The following is a 26,797-nucleotide window of genomic DNA, read 5'->3' as shown; positions in this document are numbered from 1 at the left end:
AAAGACATGGCTGTTTTCAAAATGATTGTAGGTGGAAATTCAGTGGGGTCACATATTAAGAACTGGTGACCCCATGCCAAGGTACATCTGTCACATCTACCATGGAAACACATCACCCACTGTGACTCCACAATAGCAGAAAACAGTGATAGCAAAAACGTTTTAGTAGACTATATTTAAACATTTTATTCAGAAGTGTATAATTACCATTCGGAATGAGGTCCAAATGACAGCAGCTTTACGCAGCATTCGTAAAGCGCTCGTGCCTGTGAACTGAAACTGCGAAATAGCGCCCTCTGCGGTCACAAAATTCGACGGTCGCAGAATTCGGTGTAACACCGGCACTCGTGTCCACCCTTCTCTATATTATTTCACGGTGTGTACGTTCCCGTGCTCACCGCGTTACACGCGCCTTGCACACGAGCTACATTGTGTCAAGTTCGGTCTTCCCTGGCATTCGTAAATACCAAAACGAACCCATATTTTTGCCTTAAATGAAGACGGAACAGGTTGAATATCTCTTTCCTCCATCTGTCTTGAAACCTTTCCGCACACGAGTGTGTCCCAGAACCTGCTGCGTAAAGTCTCGCGTAATTTTGTAATTACGTAACGCGACTTAGAATCGATTTTGGGACATTTAAAATCGATTCTGAATCGTAGTAAATGAGAATCGATTTTTGATATATGAATCGATTTTTTGGCACACCTCTACCAAAAACGTTAGCAAAATATTTCAGAGGTAGCTCGAACTGAACTGTAGCTACTTGGAATAAAGCAAAGCAAATGTTTGTGGACAGATTTACTGGTCATGAACTGGTTTGGACATGAGCGACCTTCACTCACCCATCATCCATGTTCCTGTCAGTGATATGTCCATTAATGAGAACACAGAGCTTTGTGCAGTTTCTTTCTTCATTAAATGATGATGCCTTTAAGGATTGTAATATAGAGGTTAATTATTAAAATTACTTTACATCAAACCATGTCTGTGTGGTTCTTCAAAGTCCTTCACAGTTACCTCAATGGAATGCTTTGACCATATTTGTCCTAATGAAAAACAAATGAATGAATGCATAATAGGTTGAGTGACTGCTTCATAGCACTAAACACACACACACACACTGCAGCTCCTGGCTTACAGTCTGCTTATGTCGGTGGCACTGCATATTGTGGTCATACGTTTCCCAAGAGCCAGTGTTGAAAACGCATCACTGCCACACCTGTACGTTATACCACCATGACTCGGCCTACTACCAGAAATTACAGCCATGTGCTCATGAATCACAAGCTTCATAAATCATATCATGGTCATATTGTTAGGAGAACGCTTAATGTTCTGTTTGACAATGTTTAGCAGCAGGCATTCGTACATTTAAAAGTTGCTAAAGGATAAAAAAAAAAAATACCCTGAAGATGAGACAATATTTTGAGTTACTCAGACTAGCCAAAACCTCACTACCATTTCACACAAAAGACACACTGCCATTTCCGGGAAACTCACAATCGTGTCATTATCAGAGTTTTGAGGGTAAGAGAGGTTAGGCTGGGTTACACAATGCTTAGGGTCACTTCAGCCTATTGAGATGCAGAGCACCATACAGTAAACAAGTTCCGCCCTCAGACCACCGCCGAGGCCTCGTAATGTAACAACAGCACGTGTGGCCCATTAGGACCTGTTTTTAACGCTGTCAAGCAAACGAGGAGCAGCTGAAAACAAACTGCTGAGGACCAGTGTTGGACCGCTCACTGACTGGAAAACAACAGATTACCAGTATGAACTGCTTACATGGCTTCGCCAGGTTGACAAAGTGCATGACAAGTCGTAATGTTTTATCAAATCTCAGGAGTAACGTACAAATATGAAGATCCTACCCTGCATTCGATACGCAGTGCTACCGTGAGCACAACATATAAAGACGTTTGATTAGGAACAACGATCTCGCAGACAATATCAGTAATCTTATTGCCATAATTCTCGAGGTCTAATGCAAACGTAGCCTTGTGTGTTTCAATTGTTCGGCTGTTCCCTCATTATAAAGCCTGCCCTTCAGAGGGAACGGTGGTGAGGCCAGACGGTGCGTTCAATTAGGCCCGTGAAAACAGATTTTGAAAATGGTGACATTCCATTAAACCCTTAAAATATTAACCAGTCAAATTATTCATCTGAAGATTAGAATTCATCAGTGTCCAAGAAATTGTGTGCCAACTATGTAGGTTTCTAAGAAGGCAGAAAAGGCAGAAGATGCACAGGTAGACAACAAATCTCAATCTGGCCTACAAAGTACAGTTTGAATACACGCAGCTCTCTCGTTACTGCCCGACCCCCAGCTGCCAAGCCGAGAAACACTGCACGCACAGAGCGCATTCATTAATGGACGCCTCGGGCGTGCTTAAAAAGGTCTCGACTTCTGGGAGATGCACTTGGGACAAAACAAAACCCCCTTCAAATATCAAATGAGACATGCACTCAACCCGAACGCTCCCCTGGGGAGATCTGCTCCAATTCAGACCTGCTTCCGAAGAACACACAGCTCCTCGTCCCACGGCGGAACGCAGGTCTGGGGATGGGTGCCACTCCGACCTCCCCTCGCCGGGCCACCACATGCCCTCCGCAATCTGAATCAGCTTCATTCGGCCCACACACAGGGAATAATTGAGGATTCAGGGGACGGAGGGCCAGACTCCTGCTAAGGCGCAGGGTGTGTGCTATGGAGCCCTTTGTGCACTGTTAAATGATAGGGTTGTCACTAATAGCAGATTCTTCTAGAGCGCCTTTTGGCAGGGTGTGGAGACTCCTCACCCAACCACGTTAGGTACACAGGGGGAAAAAAACACCTGATCTTATTTTAGTCAATCAAATGCATTAAAGTAAATCAATCCCTTGTTACGTTTCTGTAATCAGGTTCCTTAGCTGGAGAACATTAAACTTTGAATTAGAAACGCTTTATTGACAGGTATGACAAGTATAGTAGGAATTATTTTGGCACATTGTGGCCTGTCTGTCACCTCCAAGCAAGAATGAAGGCCCGGCCCTCATACGAAGCGAACACAGAAGGCCACGTGAACCCAGAACTGATTAAACATGGCAGGATTTGTCCTCTTCAATTGACTTCCATTTGGCCTCTGACTTTACTTGTGAGCTTTTGGTCAGTTTTTTCAATCAAAAAAATCATGCATCCATTTTTCCCCACATCATGTTCTTTTCAACAAGCACTCCCAAAGATTATGATACCACACAACACCATTTATTTGGGATTAGGTATCGGACGTTGTATAAAAGAAGAGAGTGAATGGAAAACCTACCATGCCATGATATTCAATACAATACACACCCAGCGAGGAATTCGAGTGCTTTAGGAGAGCTCCCTCCCCTCCGGAGCAGAACTCTTACACAAGCCCCTTCAGTAACTGGCCTTCTCTCAGAAACACAAAGCATGAGGCAGAGTTTCTTTCACATGTAAATTCTAGAGGGTAGCAGGCAGCAGGCATCTAATGGGGAACTGGGCTTGAATCTCAATAACGCGACCCATCTCTACGCACCACTTGAATATTATCCAAGTATTCCAAGTATGATCTTAAGTCGAATGACTGGTTTTCCCAGAGCCAAGATTAAGTTGGAACCACGGACGTAGTTTTGGGGGGGGACGGGGGGGACATGTCCCCCCCACTTTTTCAAAAGCCGGTTTTGGTCCCCCCCAGTTTTTACAGTTAAAACCAAATATTTAAGTAGTGACGAAGTCATGTCCCCCCCACTTTTTAACGGTAAAAAAACCAATATGCAAATAGCGACAAATCTAGCACTAGGATCATGCAGCACCCCCCCCCCCCCCCCCGCTTAACAGTTCGCCACCCCAGGTTGTGTCCCCCCCACTTATGAAATCAAAACTACGTCCATGGTTGGAACCTTAAACTAATTTAACGATGACTCCATGGGAAATAATATATAATGCATAAAACACGAGGTTAAAGCTATATCTATATATGTATATCTATAGAATGGAAATCAATCCTGTAAAATAGATATTTATAGTCTTGTTGGCAAAAATTTAACAAAGAGTTTATAGGCTCACTGACAAACTAAACAAGTCTTTTGGAATGTTATCAGAAACATTAAAAACAGGTACTCTCGTGTCTAAACATAACACTCTCTTGACTAAACATACGATAAGACTTTAAACGGAAATACAAGCATCCATGCATTTCAAATGTACAAATTCCGCCCATGTGTCCTGGTCACACCTCGGATGGGAGAAGCGGTCACGACCCGTGTGGTTATTCCCACAGTGGGCAACACAGGACGGGTTCGTACACATGGACGTACTGTAGGACTCGCTGAACTGAGCGGGCAAACCTTGGACCTCAGTTGTTTCATACTGAATCGATAACAGAAACGTGTGGTATAAAACACGAATCCAGATCTCCATACAGACACAACCACACCACAAATGCAGACAACACGGAATCATGAGTAGAACGGGCAACTTAGAAATGCAACTTAAACTTACTGTTATATTAACTTCATATTTTTTCAGGCGGTTCTTCAGACTCTTCATTGTTGCTCTTTGGTGAAATAAGTGTTCCTGTGCCCGTGTAATAGACTAATCCAGTAAAGGAGAACTAAGTCGTTTTACGTTTAACTGTTAAACTGAGAAAACTACTTTCCCCTTAAACAAGAAACTGCGATTTTCACCTGACGCGTTAACCACATATTCCGAACCTGTCGCGGTACAGACAAAGCCCTAAGCCAATCGTTGACAAACTTTGTGCGAAACAAAATACTTTGACCAATCAGATCTGACAAGGGGAGGGACTTCCTTGTTAGTTTCAATGTGGCTTGGATTTTGCTGCAGGCAACAACCCCAGTTTTGGTGGCGTCATCTTTACCTGAGAAAGGGTTGGACTGTTGACTTACATGGCGGGGTATTCTCACCTAAGGGCATTTCAGGCTCGAATGGGCTACTCCGTGTCAGTGTGCAAAGTAAAATAATAAATGTCCAGTCCTACTCATCACTGCTATTCCTCTTCATTTAAAATTTCAAAAATTTTGTAAATCATGTATCCAATTTTCACATGATGTCCTTTCCAAGACTTTTTCTTGGGATTTTTCTTGGGATTAGGTATTGGACAAACTTTGGATAAACGCAGAGGAAGAATGGAAAACTTTGCAACGATATTCAATACATGTGCAATTTCCTTGCACATAAATCATAATTTCATATTACTGTAGCCTATGCAGTTGAAAGGGGTTGACACTTCTTAAATGAATCACACAACAATACTTGATCTTTTTGGAATAATTTTATTTTATTTATTGATTTTTATAGTGTTCCAACAGTACGTCCCTACACTGTAAGTTATAAACTATTACACTATTGTGCCTCAAGTATAGAAACTATTACATTATTTGTACATACCTCAAGTATAGAAACTATTACACTATTGTATGTGCCTCGAGCCTTATGTAACACTGCCAGCAACATTCAACAAACAAAGCATAAGCTGACACCTGTTGGTATTCTTAGGTTTTCCAGGTAAGCGCAGTTGTTGACGAATGCAGGAGAATTGTTGTTGCATTGTGCCCTCAGTGAAAACAAACGAGGAGTTAAATAACTTTCACTTGAGCCTTTAAACGTTCAGAGGCACAAAGCACAGCAAGAACACCAGAGAAAAGGTTGCCTTTTTCTTATCTATGAACTATGAAATGTGCTGTTTAGGGGAATATACTTCCAAAATAAAAGCAGAAATCTCAGCAGTGTAACATGTTGTTCGTAAGTATCTGGACAGGGGCCCCTGTTTATTTTGTTTTTATTTATTTATTTTTTTGTCTTTATTTATTTTGTCTGAGTTTGTCTTCATACTCCATAACAACGGAAATCACATAAATCAATGACAAGAAGGATAAGGTGCCGACGGTCAGCTTTAATCTGAGGGTATGCACACCTGTGACCATGCAGCGCTTCCGTTTAGGATGAGCAAAGGTCACTGAGCTATTCACTGCTGGGCTGATAGTTTATTTCCTCTCCTTTGTTGGACATAGTTCATGCACAAGGAAGCTATATTCAGCTCTGGAGATCATTCTAGATGATTTAGCATCTCATCTACTGCTCCTACCTGGCAATATGACAACCAGAGAAGATTCGGTACCATGAGCTAAAAACAGGGAATGTATATGTTTCGTACAATTTTGGTACAATACTAGCAAGTTTATACAAAGACCACGAAGACCACAACAATGGGTGACCAAAGAATGTTTTTAGTCATATTGAAAAACTGTTGCACTTATCAAGAACATTTTTTGAAACATCACACAGACCTGCCAAAAACTAATAGAGAGAAGAATACATTTGCATGTCATAAGAGTGTTTTCACACACCATGAAGATAAGATAAGATAAGATAATCCTTTATTAAACCCTCAGAGGGGAAAATTGCAGATCACCACTGAGCCTCAGGTATAAGAGTAGGTGCAGTGTACTGAAATTAAACCAATCAAATGAGACAAAACTGAATCTGATTATTGGAAAGAGGACAAAGTGGAGAAAAAAGGCACAGTTCATCTGTTAATCTGTTATATCAGTTCTACAGGTACACCACACTGAATTCTCATATGCAATCAAATGAATCAACAAGTCCACTTTATCAGAAAGTGAGTGATCTAAAATGTGATCAGAATGTTCTAGACTGGCAAAACTGTTCCCCTCAGCTGAACCCAACTTAGCACACACTTCACTTACTGAAAAAAGCCCCCAGACCATTTAGAGCACAGCAGGGAAGATTTGTAGCACCTCTCCATATCTGTGCCCTATAGAATTCATACAGTGACTGATTGCAAAGGATTTATATATATATATATATATATATATATATATATATATATATATATATATATATATATATATATATATATATATATAGAGAGAGAGAGAGAGAGAGAGAGAGAGAGAGATAGAGAGAGATCTGTGATTTGCTTAATATGTTTTACTAATCTTGATGTATGCATCGTAATCATTGAGTTGCTTTTCAATTTATTCATTTGATTGTTTGTTGGCAAATGCAGTGTGCAAAACACCAGCTGTAATTGTTCAAAAGACATTATTACACAGGAAACATCCAGATGTCACATTTACAGTAGAAATATCATGTTTTTTGCTGCTGCCCTGCTGCACCAATTTAATTTAATCATAAATCTTAGGAAGCCAGACATGATGCTATTGTTGTTATGCTATTCTGATTAAGTATGTTGCTAATATGATTAAGTGGTAGTGTGAAAAAACTTTCATACAGCAAAAACCCAGTTTTTTTTTATTTTTTATTACAGGTCATGTTTATGAGTCACTTATTTATTTCTGTAAGCTCCCAAAAGAATTAAAACCTATAATTTTGCCTTGCTTTACAGAGTGGTGAATGAATTTCTGTAGCAAACACGTTTAATTCTGCAAAACAACAGAAATAGATACTTAAACACTGAGATCATATTTTTTGCTTACAAAATTATACTGTTTCTTCACTAAAATGTTTACCAAAGGTACACAATGCAGTTACTTAAAAGAAATCTCAAGCCATCCAATAAACTATTTTACACTTCAGTGGTTTTCATGGTTTCCATGGGAATCATGGTTGCCATGGATTTCTTTGATGTCAAATCCTGAGAGGGTGTCATGAAGAAGAAAAGATTTGATTATCGTGTCACAGTCAGTCGGGTCATCACCAGTGACGAGCTCTGACTGCCCTCAAACTCAGCAGCTCAGACCAGAATGACAGTTTCTGTGGGTTGCTACCATGTCTAATCCCATAAAACATGACATACTCATTCTTTGGTTATGTAAGTCAAACATCTGTGAGAATTATCCAAAGGAAGCCTCGTTCAAAATGAGACAGTATTAGTCTACATGTCTTTTCGCCCCACAATATCAAATATTCTCAGAATACTCCATCACAGTTTTTTAGGATGAGACAGAGCTATTTAATTATTCACTGTCTTAGACCAGATTCTGAAGAACATCATAATTAACGGAGCATTTGTCTGTGTCTCATGAAGACATGGAAGAGGAGCTTCATAGCAGGCCAAGCTGTATCATACCAGCTAAACATATGTTCCTCAATATTAGCATTGTGTTGTGGTGCTACAGGTACATTGTGGATTTATTTAATATTCACTTACATGGTTTATCAGGAAAGTGTGAACACATAACATAACTGAACAGTGAAGTGATAGACCATTTTAAGAGCACCACAGAATGTAAAGCAAGGTGGTAGAATAGCCTAAACTCAAGAATCAAAGAAGTATCACCTATTTAATCCCATGGTCGAAGCTAATGTGATGTTATTGAAATCATGCACATTACAGCCGATGATACGTCCCTTCACGTCAACGCTCATCACACCCGGAATACGCATGCTGTGTCACCGTCACCACGATATCTTAGCACAACATGGATGTATCATTTATTCAGGAAGATACAGATGTTCAAGTGACTAATTTGGTTGAAAACTCCCAATGTTGAGGACTACACAATGTTTTATGATGTAACAGGAGCCAGAATAATAAGAGCTGATACTGCTACATTCTTTCAGTGGTTCTTTAATGATTTTCTGTGTGTGACTACAGGATTGAGGTGTGGTTGTCTCGCTTGTCTGTTCTCACACGGTGCCGGGAGTCTTCTGTCCTCCTTTCCTTCCACCACAATCAACAGCCTAACAGCATAAAATTATAACTATCAAACAAACGTTTTCACTGTCTTTTTAAACACTGCTTTTTGACTTCAGTCATCTTTAGATTACCACTGTTAGAGCTCTTTTTTGTGATCTGCTATAATAGTATTCTTTAGATGTAACTGTGTGGTTTCAGAGCTTGTGTTTAGATTCAGATTGTGCATGAGATGCATCTCCTCCTTTAGTGACAAGTTTGCAATTAACCAGATGCCATGAAAATAGATAGAAGTTGCGGGATTGCTATATTGTCTATATTCTATAGACAATATTGTGTATATAGACTGTATTGGTCTATAAGCTGTGAGTGCTTGGCAGAAGCTGTGGTACAGCCAGAAATTAAATCTTTTTAATTTCTACCTGCTTTTGCTAGGCGTCCCCCCCCCCCCCTACAGATAGTTATTCGGGGGATCTGTGGGGGTATCAGTAGGGGAGTCGTTTAATCTCTCACTGGGCACAGCTGAAAATGAGACAGATATGACAGGCTTTGAGAGAACAACAGCGGGGAGATCTTCCACTGAGAGGATGTCTTTATTTATAACTGAAATGCTGCAGTTTCTTTCAGAGACTAAGAGAGAAACAATGGAAGCCTTTAAACGGCTCACCCAGGCTCATGCGCAGATGTAAAAAAAAGACCTTGACACATTTTCAGTGATTTTGACATATTTTGACACAACATACTTTATATTAGATAGCACTGTGTATCCCCCCGAGGGATAGCAGCATGGCATTCAATGCAACAATGCATCATCAAGCAAGCAAATGTCCCTACAGAAGCAACGTAATCTCATCTGCCAAAACCACTGTACCATGCTGATGTATGTTATTGGCTTGTTTAAGAATTGTCACTGCACGGTTTACAACACACGCTTGAGTAAACATATCTGTGGCACTAAAAACCTGTCTTACATGAATGAGCACAATCACATTTGATGCTTAGAACAGCTGTTTAAACAATGAGGTTAGGATGAATTGTATTTTGTACTAAGAAGTACAAGACATTACACTAACCAACAGACTGACATGAAACACCACACATTGAATGAAGCTAGGTGCGTAAAACCTAATTTTACCACCACCGCACATCTTTTGTCCCGCAGTGATTGAGATAAAGATGAAACACCACACTAGTGTTGGCTACACATCATAATATAATGATCATGTAAATGTTATATTTTTGTGACTCGGATATTACTGCAAGCACATTTCTTAGTATTGTCCAAAGTCATGTTTTTTTTATACAGTGTTGTTTCAGAATAGACCAAGAAACAAAGACTCGCGCGCGAGAAATGTGCCACTACAAGTGTCAGAGTACAGACGGGTGTCCCGCGCGCACGGCAACTGCGCGCGCTCAGTCCCGGAGAAACAGTTCCCTCAATTTCTTCCTAAACTCCTTGCGCATCAGACAGTAAATGAATGGATTCAAACAGCTATTTGCATGAGCAAGACACACTGTCAGGGGGAATACATAGGTGTGAATGATGTAGTACGACTTATCCCAGTACACCGCGTTGAATTTGACCAAGACCCCCCAGAACGTTATGGCATGGTTGGGCATCCAGCAGAGGAAGAAAGATAAAACCACAATGGTTATAGACCTCGTGACTTGCGTTTTGCGCTTGGAGTTATTTTTCATGCCACGGTGGCGCACGAGTCTTAAAAGCAGCAGATAACTCGCAGAAACTATTGCCATGGGTAAAACAAAGGCAACCAGTATTTTTTGAAGGTGGTACACCGCTAGCCAGTACTGTCCGTCTGGGAACCTTAACAAGCAAAGTTTTTCCCCCGCCACGTTTGTGACCGTTGAGAATATCGACGTTGGCGCGGTAGCCAGAGTGGCCAGGAGCCACAGGACGACGCAGACCGACCTGACGGAGCAGACCGTCTGTCTGGTGCGGTCTTTCAGCGCAGAGGCCACTGACCAGTACCGGGTGATGCTCATGGAGGTGAGGAAGAACACGCTGGCGTACATGTTCATCACCGTCACCGACAGGATGATCTTGCACATGGCGTCTCCAAACGGCCAGCTGAAGTCCAGAGCCGTGTCCACGGCCCAAAAAGGTAAAGTCAAGACAAACTGAAAATCCGTTACGGCCAGATTAAGGATGAACACGTTTATGTTTGATTGTCTTCTCTCTTGTCTCACTCGAATAAAGAACAGCACCAACAGGTTCCCAACTAAACCAACGGCACACACTACTGAATATGTAACAGAGATGAATAACCTCAAAATCGGACTCCCGTCGGCGGAGACGTCGATGTCCTCCAAGCTTTTGAAAAGTAACTGGTCACCTCTCGATTTGTTCATAATATCACTCTGATTAGTTTTTTCCATCATCTAAGACAAGTTGCACGTTAAATGTTACCCATGGCACCATAACTGGTAAATCATGGTCTCCGGATAAGACTGACAAGGCGGCATCGTTTAAATGGTCCTTGGCGCAGCGCAGAGAAATGCGCACCAACTGTAAGTTGCGGCGCGTATAAGTGGTGCGCGTCCCGGACACCCCCCACCCCCCCCGGACCACTGCCATTGGTGACTCCATCTGACATCTGATGAAGTCCGAATTAAAAAACATTCTCAGCCCAATTGGCATACGTAGTCAGACGACCTGAGAGGACGGGATCTTCGACATTTATATCGATATTTCATTTTACTACATGGCTGACAAGTTCGCCTTAAGACTGAAACACTGTCAGTTATTGCGATTGCGATTAAGGACACGATTTAGCCTAAATATGTGGATATTATTTCTCTATCGATTGTTCTGAATTAAAGCATTTATATGCCACTGACGGAATGACTTAGTTATAATACAGTATAAAATTGTCGTTACGTCTGTATTCTAGCATGAGAGGGAGTCAGAGTTTGACGCGTAAGGCTGAGTTTGCTGCCATCTGCTGTTTTTACACACGGACAGCAACAAGTTAACGGAGAATATTTACGCAATCATATCCACACAACGCATCTGGTCTACCTGTCATGGGTGTACAGGCAGGTGATGGGTGTATGAATGGGTGAGTGATGGATGTATGAATGTTTCTGTACGGTCACCTGACCTCTTCGGTTACATCCCTGACCTTAGTGAGAATTCCTCGAGTAATTGGCTTGAATTCCTGAAGTTTTAAAGGTTTAAAATGAGACATGCTATACACAATTGAGGTGACATCTTCCATTATAGTGGATACATTTCCGTAATTCCTTGAGGTTTTAGGGGCAAGCTGGCGGTCTACTGGAGGACGTTTCTTTGACTGATTCACATTTTTTTGTAGCATAAGGGCATATTCTACACGACTACACAAGAACTTCAACCCATGGCATGTTTGGATGTATATTTGCCTACAGTGTCATTCTTAACAAGGCTAACCGCTCATTATAAAATACATTTCGATAATAGTCATAAATAAATGTGTTTTACTAGAATAAAAGAACAGGTCATTCAAAGTTAACTCAATGCATTTATTACATCTAAACGTCTCTAAATAAACAGGTAACATTCATTAAGTAAACAATTTCTTCCAATGCATGTAATAAATATTTTTCCCTTAGTACTTTATACAAACTGACATTGTTCTACTGTACAATATTTCTTCCACATCTCCTTAAAAAGACATTTCTCTCACAGGGCATGCGAGACAGAGGAGGTGTAATTAAGGCAGTGAGCGCAGATGTCAGCTTATTTGAAATGGAAAATAATAAAATAAAATTTGACTTAGACACCAAGTCCACTTGTAGCACAGTTTTTGCATTTAAAAATATAGAAATCATTTTAATGACGTTTCAGATCCCACTTCAGAACACGAATGCACATCACGGAAATATCCATGTTCACACAATATACCCTTATGATAAAGCACACGTTCTCACTCTCACTCAGTCATACACTCACACACACACACACAGACACACATACACTTTAGCCGTCATGGCAATCAATGACAAAACTTGACAAAAGTCACAAAATTTTGTTGTTGCCTCTGTCCAACAAACACATCTTTCGTATGCTCAGGAATAAATAACTCCAGCTATGTTTTTACATACAACGTTGGGAACCAGGAGGAGCTCTCCTTAAATACTGCTAAATGACTATTCTTCATTCAAAAGCAGACATGCTTATCCTGGGCTTTGCAGTGCCCCCCACAAGAAAGAGACAGATGAAAGAGACACGCTGTGGCATTAGCGGTACACCGTATCGACACAAACGCGTTCTTTTCAGCAACTTAAGGTCGGCTGTGGAGCACTCTGGTTGCCGTCCGTTCTCATAGCAACAGCTCAAGGCAAGTCCGTTACTGGGGGTGTGATCCACTGCACTGAGGTGACAAGGCAACCAGATGTTCACAATGTCGGACACACACGAGACCAACGGCAGCCATTAGAACGCGAGACTGGCAGCGGCCACTGGAGTGGAAAAACTCCACAAGGAGCTGCAACTATGAGTCCACGGGGCTTTGAACACTGCCGAGATCCCAGCTGGCTCTGCTGAGATTGGGTGTAAGAGAATGAATCATTAAAAAGCAGAACGCCGGGCCACGATCACATACAAGTCGCTGGTCCGTGGTGGCTGCAACATGTTGGACTTCAGGCTGATTTAATCAGTGTTTTCGCTTTAAGAAACATCTTTGTTTAGGTTTGTCTACTGGGCGACAAACAAATGTTATAACCAGTGGGGGAAAACAACACACTTTGAAAACATTGCTAGACCATACACTGCATGAGATGTCAACCAACCAAAAGGTTTTAAATACTATTTTATGTACTCTCAAGGTTGCGGGAAAAAAAATATGTAAATACTGAAATGTGGACCAGAGAGGACGGACATGGAGAATGACGTAACGTAATAAAATTCAGTTTGAGGGGATAAGCCTATCATAATTATCTCAGTCAGTGAGGATTTAGGAGACAAGATATGAGCATTGCTTAGACCCTGAAACACTCAAGTGACACAGTAAAGACTGCATGAGCAGGCGCACGCGCACACGTGTGCACACACACACACGCCCCATTCTGCCCCTTAGCACACACACGTGCACACAATCACACAAGCAAACAGGAGCCTTTAAATATCCCAAATCCTCTCAAGCAAACAAAAAGATGTTTTTTTTTTCCTTCACCATTAAATTATAGTACTTATTAAATAAATAGGTTTTTCAACACAGTAAGTGTTGAGCCGTAAAAGATAAATGTTATGCAGATCCAGATCAGGACAGCTGTCATTGAATATGCTCAGAAAACCTCTCTCTGCCACCAACTAAAGTGAAGTCAATTTTAATGCTTAAAATATTCATTGTTGATCTGCTTTTATCCATGACTTTTATTTTGAAATATTAAAAACTCAATATCCACAATCAGTTTTTTAACACTGGAAGCACTATAAATAGAGAGGGATTCTAAATATTAATCCATGCATGGAGGGGAGTGGCTGTGAGGTCACGAGTGACTTTCAAAATGACTACAAGACTAAAAGGTCAAAGTCTGCTAACTCATATATAAATCACACCAGAATGAAGAGTGGCTTTAGGAGACGAGTGCGTGTTGTCGAAAAGATGCATCATACCAAACACAGATGACTCAAACTCAGACAAATCACCAGCTTGTCAGGACACTGGCATGGATCAAATGGCAGGGCTACCTACCTACAAGTGGAGTTCAAACACAACTTACTCCAGCATGGATCGAGCTCAAACAGCTCTGTCCAGATTCTTGCTTACTTTCACGTTAACTTAGACTGCAAACTTTCTTTCCACCAGAAATCTTATAACGGCTTGGGCTGAAATACTAGAACCTCCCTGCTCATCTCTCCGTGGTAACACAAAGGAACAACTGGCAGCAATACACAATGTGACAGAAAGGAAGAGAGAAAGAAGGACAGGAAGAAGGAGGAAGAATTCTCTGTGGCGTCAGTTTTGGCATTGTACAAAAAAGAAAAGAAAAGAAAGAACAAGTGGAGAGACTGCGCACAAGGTCTTGGTGAAGAGGGCAACGTGACACTGCGGACAGCACACAGGCCTGCGAGCTCGAGAGTATAAATACGTGAAGAAACAAACACAAACAAAAGCTCAGAAACGGCGGTCAGTCGTGGATGTGCTCTCCGTAGCATGTTCCTGAAGGGGGAGGAATGCTTCTCGACAGTTCGTTATACTTCATATCATTTAAAAGTGTTCTAAAAGAATCTGCACGTTGAGAAAACCACAAAGACGGCCCGTGCTGGACAGAGCGTGTGCGGCCCAGCGCGGGGTCGTGAACGGAGTCCGTGTGTCGGCGCGGGCAAGAGCACGGGCAGGCGCGGCTCGGAGGCTCGGCGTGGGAATCTCGCGCCTTCGCTACGGATGCAGAAATGTACTGAATGTAACACAGCGACGAGAAAGGAAAAAATAAACAACTAAAAAGATACAAAATATTACAACATCAGTATAATCAAGGACAGAACGAAATGAGGACTTTAAACAAAGGAACGGTCCCCCCCATGGAAGAAAACGAATGAACGAAGGACAAAACCCTCAGTTATTCGTAGAGTAGGAAAACAAAAAACTGTTTTTGAGTTTATATATACAAAAGGTAAAACTGAAAATATATTTGTTCTCTGTACACGGCAACGTTCATCTTCGTTTATGAAAACAACAACAACGACAACAACAAAAAGACCTTGCGTTCCTTATTCGCTTTTTTCGTTAGTTTTTTTTTCTCTTTTCTCCCATCAACGTAGATCGTCTATCCTGTCTTTGTAAGTATTATTATTTTTGGGGCGCCGATGTTCGCGGGTCCCGCGTCAGTCTAGCGAAATGACGTCCGGGATGGCGCCGTAGAGTGCGGAGGCGATGGCGGCGTCGGGGCCGGACCGGGCGGAGGGCGGCAGGCCGTGGGCGTCCCGCAGGCTGCCCGCCGACCCCAGGCTGCCCGCCGAGCTGCTGCCGGTGCTGGTGCTGCGGTGGGTGGAGCTGTGGTGGGTGGTGCCGGCAGGGACGTGCACGCCTCCACCGCCACCGCTGACCGGAGTGCCCGGCGGGTCCAGGAAGAGCTGCGGAGAGCCGTAGGGCAGGAAACGGTTCAGGAGGAGGTCATGGTCGTCAGTCGCTGAGGCTGCGGCCGCCATCACCATGTTGTAGTGCTGAAAGGGAGAGGGGGGGTGTGGAGAGAATAATTAGAAGAGAATGTGTACTGTGTTAGTAGTAGCTGTTAATTGCAGTGTTAACTTCAGTTCTCCTTTGAGCCGTCTTACCTGATGATTCTCTCCTTGTAAAAAGGAGAAAAAGTTGAGATCTGTTAAAAGCAGAAAGAACACACACACACACACACACACACACACACGTTCATAAGTCATATCTGTAATTGATATTTAACATTCAATATTCCAACAGCTATGACAGTTTTGTATTCGATGACACTTCATTGATGGTGTGTGTGTGTGTGTGTGTGTGTACCTGTGAGTTCATTGGGCGTAGGATAGTAGTGGCGATAGTCCTGTATGAGGGGTGGTGGAGGGGGGATGTAGTTGGGCTCCACTTGAGGCATGCTGGGTGTTCGACTCACAGGAGATGCCTGTGTACACAGATTCAACACTCTACACACACACACACACACACACACACACACACACACACACACACACACACACACACACACACACTTTATTGATCCTGAGGGGGAATTACAGGAAAAGCCAGGAGTATAGTGAACTCCACCATACTCACCCCTTGTTCATTTGAGGTGAGGTGGGAGAGAGGGAGGGGCAGCTCCTCTTGGGCAGGGGCTCTTCCTCCTCCTCCTCCTCCTCCGAGGAGCTGTCCAGGGTCAGGTCGATCACCTCCACCTTCTTGCTGCCGCCGCTCGTCTGGGAGCTGGACTTCTGCTCGGGCGCCGACGTCCGGCACGCGCCTGTCCGCACGGGGAGGGGAAAGAGCAGGTTGAACCGCAGCTAAAGAGAGGGACAGAGTGGGGAACCAACACCCCCCCCCCTCCCCCTCCCCCCCGCGCTCGAGGGCGCAAGTGTGTCCCTCCCTTCCAACTGGACTCGCGGCCCAGACGGACTCTGGTATGGGTGGTATGTCTTCACTGAGCAGCGCGAGGATTAGCACACGCTTCACTTCTACGGGGAGGGATTATTCTCTTCTTCACGTCTGAGGGAAACAATTCTTTCATGTTGGTTTGAAATATGTATGAAGGCTGCGAACAGACGCTGATTCTTCCCCCACTCAGACTGTAACAGTGCAACAAATTCCTTTGATATAAATAAACTGTGCCGAGTCAACATGTCCGTGGCAGCTATTGCAAAACTTCAAAAACTCGTAAATGATTTGATTAACTGTTAAAACTGAACAGAGACACCTTTCAGATATAATTACACATCCACCAGCTCTGTCGTTCCTTCAAGAGCTCAGTTTGTTTGGCATCTACGTGCCGTGTTTACCTGCTGTGCTATTAGCAATGCTAACAAGCCCCAGCCAACCACATACACACGAACAAACACACATACACACACAAATGTAACAAGACTTTTTTCTAAATGAAAAAATAGCCAGTTACATGATATTCAGCAAAGCCAATTATCATGCATGATTAGAATGTGTGTTTCAGATAAACAAAATTGAAAGACAGTTTAAAGTTAATTCCATCATTACATTTCATTAGCAAGCAGGTAATACAGTACAAGAAGTCATTATTCCTCATCTGCTGGTGCACAGCTATTGCAGACCAAACACAAGGGGCAGAAACAGGAAGTTACCGTCAACGCCGTTGCATGAAGCGGACACCTCCTGAACTTCCTTTTTCGACCTCATGGGGGCCCAACTCCCATCCTCCTTAAACTGAATCTCATCACAGTCTACACAACTGTTTAAAATCTCCATAAACAGCCTGCAGAGAACGAGGGAGGGAAAAGGGAGAGAGAGGGAAAATATCAGTACACACATCAAACTGAAGTACTTGTTGAAGAATTGTTATATTTTTTTTCCTCCAAGATCTTTTCTGCTTATATATTCCTTTTTCCCCCTCTATATTTTCCTCTATATTTCTTTTCTCTTACAGCTGCACTTGCCATCCCCTTTCTATTTCTTATACACCCAGCATATGTGCTGAAGACTACCGACCCTCAGCTGCCTGTGAACAGCTTGTGTTAGTCATCCTCCAACCCTGCCTCAGTCACCAGTTTCTGACCACAGGACCAACAAGGAACGGGTTTTTTTTTTTTTTTTAATGGCAGACCTCTCTCAAACCAGCGAAACCAGCAGCGAGGGCGACATCTAAACATCCCAGCAGCAATGCTGACAAACCTACATCAGCATGACACCCAACGCTGGGCCCTGTGGTCAGTGTGGCGGGCGGACAGCTGCTGACCTGCGCTAGGCAACAGATGGGCTCCGGTAACTGTAAACCCACTAAATGCGTCTAGGAGACAGGTGGACCTAATGAGGTCAGTGAGTGGGGGTGCGAGTTAGGCGCAAGGTAAGTTTCTAACACAGCTGTTGATGAGTGAGTGTGAGGTGTTGGGGGGCGAATGTGTTGCGGGGGGAGGGGCGTACCCGTCGATGATGAGGTGCTCGTAAGGCGCCTTCTTGTCGCAGACCGGACACACCCAGGTGGGTTTCTTCTCATTCATCTGGACGTAGAGTGTGGCATCAAAGCACTGCAGGTGGGAGCATGTCACCGCCCTGCATGGAATCATCAACCGCATCTTCCCCAGCTGTGCACACACACACACACACACACACACACACACACACACACACACACACACACACACACACACAGAGTCATAACACATGCAAGTAAACAGAGGCATAGCATGCACACACACACACATGCACACAGAGAAACACACAAGTTAGAGGCAGGGAGACAGATTCAGACAGACTCTTATCGTAAAATATGACTGACAAAACAGTTATATTCGACATATGAAGATTAACAAGAGCATTAGCATGTATTAATCACAATTCCAAACAGCAAGTTATCATGAAAACATTTCAAAACTGCACCATGAACTCTTAACACTTTAACTGAAGTAAGACTTAGGGCCATCAGGCTGCAAGCCCATGCTTGTCCAGCACTTCTACCAATGCTGCGTACGGGTGGGTGTGTGTGTGTGTGTGTGTGTGCGCGCTCAGCACGTACCGGACACAGCAACGACACCCGCAGACTGGTGGTGGCGATCTCGCTGTCCGGGTCTGCCGTTAGCTTCTCTTTGACTGGAGGAGGAAGAGAGCAACAGCGTGTGCTCGTGAGGGACAGAGCGTTCCACAGAGGCAAGAACAAATAAAACCCACAGGAAACGTCTCCACCCAACAAATGCACAAGGACCCTCACGTCACCCTCACGTCACACCGGCCGCAACGTGACCCGCTGGTACCGGCACCAGCGGAGGTCTCCGTGGAGAACAGCCCGCGCTCCCTGAGCGGGCGAAGGCGATGCCCACCCTCGCCCACCGGCGACGCGCTTAGTGACTACTGGCTCGCGTGCAACTGGGCCCGGTCTCCAGACAGCTCAGCGATAAATCAGCAGTGCACGCCGGTGCGGCCGCCTTGAGCCCGGGTGCCATTAGAGCAGAATTTACAACCTGCTGTGGCAATTACCCTGGCATTCCTTCAGCATTAACAAGCTAGAGCACACAGTTTATAGGCTGCTGTACGCAATATGTGGCCATTCAAGCATCACGGATACTCTGTGAGGCTGACTTCTGCATCGCATCAGAGTTGTTCATGCAAAATAGGGCAATGTCAGATCTGTCTGTGATTATATCAGGGATGCGATATCATTTTCTACAGAGCACGTGTTCCATCTTATGAAAAAAATTTTTTGTAGTGCTTTACATTATAATTGTTACAGTGCAAATAGACCATTAAATACAGTGTAATATTTAGATTGACAGTGTGTACCAATGCACGCTCTCTGTATGTACAGAGAAACACAGAGTATGAATGAATCAGAGTGATCACAGGGCATCAGTGCAGTCATTACCCTTTCACCGTTTTAACAAGTTCTTATGTAGGGACATCTGCATGCATTATAAGAGCTCTCCATGCTTAGAGGAGAGAGAATAGCTGGTGAAAGCCCCTAGGGCAGAGAGAGTAGATGGTGAAGGCCCCTAGGGCAGAGAGTGTAGCTGGTGAAGGCCCCTAGGGCAGAGGGAGTAGATGGTGAAGGCCCCTAGGGCAGAGGGAGTAGATGGTGAAGGCCCCTAGGGCAGAGGGAGTAGATGGTGAAGGCCCCTAGGGCAGAGAGAGTAGATGGTGAAGGCCCCTAGGGCAGAGGGAGTAGATGGTGAAAGCCCCTAGGGCAGAGGGAGTAGATGGTGAAAGCCCCTAGGGCAGAGGGAGTAGATGGTGAAGGCCCCTAGGGCAGAGAGAGTAGATGGTGAAGGCCCCTAGGGCAGAGAGAGTAGATGGTGAAGGCCCCTAGGGCAGAGGGAGTAGATGGTGAAAGCCCCTAGGGCAGAGAGAGTAGATGGTGAAGGCCCCTAGGGCAGAGAGTGTAGCTGGTGAAGGCCCCTAGGGCAGAGGGAGTAGATGGTGAAGGCCCCTAGGGCAGAGGGAGTAGATGGTGAAGGCCCCTAGGGCAGAGGGAGTAGATGGTGAAGGCCCCTAGGGCAGAGAGAGTAGATGGTGAAGGCCCCTAGGGCAGAGAGAGTAGATGGTGAAGGCCCCTAGGGCAGAGGGAGTAGATGGTGAAAGCCCCTAGGGCAGAGAGAGTAGATGGTGAAGGCCTCTAGGGCAGAGAGAGTAGATGGTGAAGGCCTCTAGGGCCGAGAGAGTAGATGGTGAAGGCCCCTAGGGCAGAGAGAGTAGATGGTGAAGGCCCCTAGGGCAGAGAGTGTAGCTGGTGAAGGCCCCTAGGGCAGAGGGAGTAGATGGTGAAGGCCCCTAGGGCAGAGGGAGTAGATGGTGAAGGCCCCTAGGGCAGAGAGAGTAGATGGTGAAGGCCCCTAGGGCAGAGAGAGTAGATGGTGAAGGCCCCTAGGGCAGAGAGAGTAGATGGTGAAGGCCCCTAGGGCAGAGGGAGTAGATGGTGAAAGCCCCTAGGGCAGAGAGAGTAGATGGTGAAGGCCTCTAGGGCAGAGAGAGTAGATGGTGAAGGCCTCTAGGGCCGAGAGAGTAGATGGTGAAGGCCCCTAGGGCAGAGAGAGTAGATAGATGGTGAAGGCCCCTAGGGCAGAGAGAGTAGATGGTGAAGGCCCCTAGGGCAGAGGGAGTAGATGGTGAAGGCCCCTAGGGCAGAGAGAGTAGATGGTGAAGGCCCCTAGGGCAGAGAGAGTAGATGGTGAAGGCCCCTAGGGCAGAGAGAGTAGATGGTGAAGGCCCCTAGGGCAGAGAGAGTAGATGGTGAAGGCCCCTAGGGCAGAGAGAGTAGATGGTGAAGGCCTCTAGGGCAGAGAGAGTAGATGGTGAAGGCCTCTAGGGCAGAGAGAGTAGCTGGTGAAGGCCCCTTGGGCAGAGAGTGTAGCTGGTGAAGGCTCTTACTGAGGGCACGCGAGTGGTCTGGGTTCCTGATGCCCTTGGCACGAAGTCTCTGTAACAGGGCTGTGGATGACTGCTGCTTCACCAGATATACTGCCATTGAGTAACTCTGAGGGACACACAAACACACACACAGACAAAAATAATATTCTGAATAGCTTATTATGTCAGCAAAGTTATGTCTCATGATGACATCAGCAGGGTGGTTATAGCTTTTCACAATCCAAATCATACAACGCAGTCATGCGTGTAGTCGGTCCTGATTAAAACAACGAAACCCGCCATCTAAATACTTCATAACTCATCCCCCCCACACGGAGGTGAATTACCAGTGATGAGAGGATCTGTATTTACTGGGATAAAAATAAGCTCTTGACCTTAGAACTCTGTAAGGCTTTGACATATTGACATCATTACATTCACACTATTACACTCTCGGAGTTCAGCGCTCAAACATATGGCCTCTGCCAGCAATGCAAGCACAATTCACCACTGGCTGAACATGAAACGGCTGCCTGTCTAACACCAGGCTAATTATATGGTGCATGAGCTAATGGCTTTTACACCCTAGCTAGGGCACTATAGGTCAAACAAGGTGCTAGATGGGACACAGCCTCTGTCTCCAAACTCTCTACCTTCAGATTATAGAAAAAATAAATGGTGAGGAATTTGCCTCACTTCGTAGTCACGCCACAAGCAAGTACAGACTCGTGCTACGATGATAAGTGATGTCACAGGAAGAAGGACCCCGCTCTTGAGCATGTGGGTGAGGACCCGCATGAAGAACAGGGAACTGCACGGAGAGCAGGATATTAATCAGGAACCTAAGGTATTGTTTTAATAGCCAAGTCTTCCTCAGGTTTCATTTTCATTTAGTGATTATGGGCTAGATGATGCGTTCAAAAAGGATTCGTCGCTGGCCTAAACAAAATTGGTTTTCGAGCTGTGTCTCTTGGACACTTGTCAGCTATGGTTAACATTCCTAAAATAAGCACATATATTACAGGATTTCATTTATATTGCATGTCAGACATCTGCATGTGTATTTGTTGAGCTGTAACAATATACCACTGGAATATACCATGTGATATTCATTACAGGAACCTGGCGTGCAGTCTACAGATCTATAGTGCAGTCTGTAAAGAAGAGGCAGACCGTTTTTGGCACTGTACTACAGTACAATGAGCTTCAAACTAAATAAACCATGATGAAGTGAACGTGCAGAGAGTCAGCGTGAACACAAGGGTATTTACATCTGTGTAGGTGCAACCAAATATGAAATCAGAGCCATTTTTATAGACACTCCCCTCACCACTGACAAACTGGATACAAACACAACACATTTAGTTTAGTTCATGACTGCAAGTTCTCGATGTCTGAAGCGTGTGACCCAGAGACATAACCCAGAATCCCCAGGGACACACTGGCGTCTGGCATGTTTGAAGACGCAGGAATTCAAAAAGGTCGCAAAGGGCTACAAGGAGAAGTGACATGCATGCTCAGTGCGATTCTGGTTGAGTGACGGAGGAGTCCAGAACGTCACACTGCTGAGGCCCTCACAACCCATATGCAGCATTTCTGGTCAGCACCCAACTGCGGGCCCCACTGCTGACTGAGGCGTTGGGTTGGACCAGCACGTTAAATGCTCCTTTGTGTAAGGATTAATGGTCCACCAGAACACGGTTTACAGAGAAACCACAAAGCAGCCGACTGTCCCTAAAGTAAGAGGAGGACTACGTGTAAAAAAGGCTGAAATTCAAACAATAGACTTGGGATTGCTCAGATTACAGCTAATTCTCTGCCAGTTGAGTTTACAATGAAGGCATCACTGGCTGGTTTTCTCCAAACGGTGGTGTATATGTAAAACAACCACAGGTGCAAGTCTTCAGTGGAGCATTCTTGTGTAAGCATGGCCTTGTGAATGGATATCTAGGATCAAACCTAAGGAGAGCTGTCTGCTATCAGTGAAGAACAGAGGTGCATTCACAAAGTGACGGACGTGACCAATCCATGGTGCACGCTACGTCTCCTGGACTACACTGTGTGTGTGTGTGTGTGTGTGTGTGTGTGTGTGTGTGTGTGTGGGGGGGTTTCAGCCAGCATTCCCAGAAGGCCACTGCACTGCACGGAAGTCCCATCAGGCAGCATTGCTCTTGAAGGAGTCACTTAGCTAATCGTCACGCTCTGAATCAAGGGTGTTAGAGCAGGAATAAAGGTTAGACCCTACGAGGAGCTGTGTGTGTGTGTGTGTGTGGGGGGGGGGGGGGGGGGGGGGGGGGGGACTGGCTCCCTACGAGGAGCTGGCTCCATGAAGCCATGGTGCTCAGATGAAGGCTCACCCTGCCAATCTCGGACGTCCAAGACACCACGATGGTGTTGGGAACAGTGGTGGACAGCCGGACCAGTGAGGTAATGTTGATGGGTCTGCTGGGACGCTTTGGTTCGACTCCATTTTTGGTAGGAGGAAGGTAGCCCTGAGGGGACAAAAATACGAAAATCACACAAGCTCCCATAACGCTTACAACACTTATTGTAAAGCTGAACTCCGTGCTTCCTTTCTGGCCTTATGGAATTTGAGTCTTTCCAGGTTATTAAATGACGGGTGAATTGCGGGACTCTTTGCCTCTTTCTCACCGGAAGATTACACGGTTTCCCATTGACTTTTACACAGAGGTTAGGAGGAAAGTGGTCTTCCTGCGGACAGCTGGTTTCTGATAAGCAAAACCTAGGTGGCATTCAGACAAAACATAAAACATTACACATTACTTGGCCGGCCATTAAGAGATGCAAAATTGTTTGAAGTTCCCAGCAAAAATGTTCCACTTCATAAACATGCATACTTCTTACCGTAACTGCACTTGTACTGTGAAGTCACATTTGGTCCCAGAGATGTCCCTTAACACAAAACCAAATGTCATAAAAAACTAATTCCAACATTAAAGGTAACATTGAACTAATCCCAACATTCCAGCCAAAAAGCCAATAGGTCTGCATTCTTTTTCAGCAAAAAAATAAATAAACAAATGAAAGAAAAAATATTTTGAACTAGACTAGACTTTTGAGTTACAGCCTTCCTAAGACACATATCCACTGCTGGGGGGGGTTCTGGATTTATTTTATCAGGAAACAGTCCGGGTTTTAGAGATGAAAATCAGTAAAGAAGAGACATTTTGTGCCTTGGCAGTATAACACTTCACACTCAACATGCTGATGTAGTGGTGACAGACAAAGCATGAAAGTGTTCTCATGGAAGCCTGACTGAGGAGAGTGTCTGGCCTGTATCCACGTTATAAGTGCAGCGTACTTATAAACACACTATGTTATCAGGAAACAAAGGAATGAAGAAGGAGGGAGTGGGGGCATTTCTTTAACCCTGGCTAGGAGATATAATGGTAGCGCTGACCCACAGATGGGACACATGTTCAAACTGAAGGTGCTGTGGGAGGGCCGGTCCCTCCAGTCCTGCGTCAGTGTGTGAGCACTCTCAACACGCCCACGGAGTGGCCAGAGACACTTACATCGAGCTGCTGATCTGTTGGACTTGCTGTGGCGTTAGCGCGAAAGCGAAGCACGTTTCTTGAAAGCGCTGGCTGTTGTCTGAAGCTGGGAATTCAAAGGGGGAGGGGGGGGGGGGGGGTACAGAGACGTCAGCATCTGCAACCAATCAACATCAGGTCACGTAACACTTCCTTTTTTCTGGCTTGTTTTGCTATCACACACACACACACACACACACACACACACACACACACACACACACACACACACGTGACTATGATGACCAATAAAACAAGAGGAAATGTAAACCCAAGCGTGTGACAAAAAAAATCCTCGCAGTGACACCTGATGAGAAATCGTAGCACGGCTGAAAACCACAAGCCTTATTTTACAGGGCTAAACTGGGACCGGGTTCCTTCTCTGTTTATGGTGATTCTCATCAGATGAGCCACTACCATCATCTCCGAGATGGTCTCCATTTTCTAATCAAAAACATGCATTTGGTTTAAAAAAACAAAAGAAATGGAAGGAAGAAAGATGGTCTTCTACAGAAATGTAAGCAGGTTTCCAGGAGAAAGCACCTCCAAGCACATGTCTGTGAAAAGCTGAGAATACGACGTGTCTGTTCCGAGAAGACGACGTGGACAGAATGGCTAGAACAAAATGTCACGCTTGGCTCGAATTTGTTATTGTGGTACTAAATGCAAATGAAAGTGCACTTATTCCGACCACAGAGCAGGGGCGTGTTCACAGAGCAGGGGGGGGGGGGCGTGTTCACAGAGCAGGGGGGGGGCGTGTTCACAGAGCAGGGGGGGCGTGTTCACAGAGCAGGGGGGGCGTGTTCACAGAGCAGGGGGGGGGCGTGTTCACAGAGCAGGGAGGCAGAGCGTTGGTTTCGGGGGAAACTCTGACCTCTTCTGAGGATCAGAGAGCACTGTGAGGAAGACTAGCTTCAATGCCTATGAGTGTGAATCAGAAATACAAAAATTAAAGACCTGTATGATTCTGAAACCGCGTATGCGCAATCCGGCCATATTACAATGCGGCCAATTGGTTTTGTAGCTGCAATTTTGATTCTGCACTACATGTTAATTATTTATATTTCATATAAAGAGTAGTCAAAGCGGGCCCCCGGGATAGAATACTGTCAAAAAGATGTTTGGCTTCGATAAAGGGCAGATTGCTATAGCAGTCTCGTATGCAAGCAGTGGAGGGAACATTCTGGAAAAGCAGAAAATGGAAGGCAGGGCAGTGAAATCCCTTAAGCCATGCATACGCTGTGTGTATCTGAGCTGGTCACTTGCATCAGCTGAGCAACAGAACAAAACGTCTGAAAACCGAGAGAGACGGCAAGAGAACAAGAGAGTGAGAGCAAAAAGATTAAATGTGAGTGAGGAACCGGGAGATTGTGAAAGACACGGGCAGAGAAACAAATGAGAGTCTCTGTGGAAAAACTGGTCATACTAACAGGTCCTACATGTCCTTTTCCTGAAATCATGTTCACGTGATCACATTTTACCACTCAGACCGTCACCACTAATGAAACCGCTCGCCCATCCCACCCACACGCCCACATCCACCCGCATGCCTAAACCTACATGCCCACATCCACAGCCTCACATCTCTGCCCCTTCCACACACACACACCTGGTATAGGGTATAGCCAGTCTACCTTAGGTATACAAGGACAGTGTGTCGACCTATGCCCAGTAATCTCGGAGGGAGCCTAAAATAACCTGGACTGCTGCAACTCAATCTCTCTGCTTCATCTCTGTCTGTCTGTCTCACACACACACACACACACACACACACACACACACACACACACACACACACACACAACACACACACACACACACACACACACACACATTACCTGCCTCAGTGCACTGCAGTGCAGTCAGAAAGCCAAATAATGAAGCCCCTGTCTCTCTTTCTCTCTCCCCTTATGATTCCAAGCGCACAAACACACACACAATGTAATTCTGACAACAGTGAAGGACACTGAAAAGAGCTTATCTCTCAATACAAGGCGTGTGCATACGGGGGGTGTAGTGTGGGGGATGGGGGGGGGGGGGGGGGGTGAGAGACCTAAAGGGAGAGGGGAGGAGGGGAAGTGAGAGAAAGGGGTGGAGAGGAAGGGG

At 44.8% G+C, this 26,797-nt stretch overlaps 3 protein-coding genes across 3 annotated transcripts in view; all 3 read right to left on the bottom strand.

Moving 5' to 3' along the window:
- uacab (uveal autoantigen with coiled-coil domains and ankyrin repeats b) overlaps positions 1 to 4,713 on the bottom strand; it is a 36,767-nt gene extending 32,054 nt beyond the window's left edge. The window contains exon 1 of the mRNA XM_076995890.1: positions 4,506 to 4,713. Within this exon, the coding sequence (XP_076852005.1) occupies positions 4,506 to 4,553 (48 nt within the window). The 5' untranslated portion in view covers positions 4,554 to 4,713. The remainder of the gene's footprint in view (positions 1 to 4,505) is intronic.
- Positions 4,714 to 9,128: 4,415 nt separating this feature from the next.
- Positions 9,129 to 11,154, bottom strand: rxfp3.3a1 (relaxin family peptide receptor 3.3a1). The gene has a single exon (XM_076995892.1). The coding sequence runs from the start codon at positions 11,044 to 11,046 to the stop codon at positions 10,060 to 10,062; it is 987 nt and encodes a 328-aa protein (XP_076852007.1). The 5' UTR covers positions 11,047 to 11,154; the 3' UTR covers positions 9,129 to 10,059.
- Positions 11,155 to 12,147: 993 nt separating this feature from the next.
- Positions 12,148 to 24,828, bottom strand: LOC143504342 (E3 SUMO-protein ligase PIAS1-like). Its single transcript, XM_076995891.1, has 12 exons — positions 24,674 to 24,828; positions 24,003 to 24,050; positions 23,790 to 23,880; positions 23,495 to 23,629; positions 21,159 to 21,264; positions 18,817 to 18,890; positions 18,225 to 18,385; positions 17,429 to 17,559; positions 16,398 to 16,581; positions 16,128 to 16,267; positions 15,926 to 15,966; positions 12,148 to 15,814 (listed from the first exon to the last, which is right to left on the bottom strand). Coding segments are annotated over exons 1-12 (1,452 nt in total). The 5' UTR covers positions 24,676 to 24,828; the 3' UTR covers positions 12,148 to 15,475.
- Between the last annotated feature and the right edge of the window lie 1,969 nt (positions 24,829 to 26,797).

The sequence above is a fragment of the Brachyhypopomus gauderio genome, unplaced genomic scaffold (assembly GCF_052324685.1).
Source record: "Brachyhypopomus gauderio isolate BG-103 unplaced genomic scaffold, BGAUD_0.2 sc266, whole genome shotgun sequence".
Classification (NCBI taxonomy): domain Eukaryota; kingdom Metazoa; phylum Chordata; class Actinopteri; order Gymnotiformes; family Hypopomidae; genus Brachyhypopomus; species Brachyhypopomus gauderio.
Note: the sequence above shows the minus strand (reverse complement) of the source record. Positions and strands in the feature narration are given on the sequence as shown.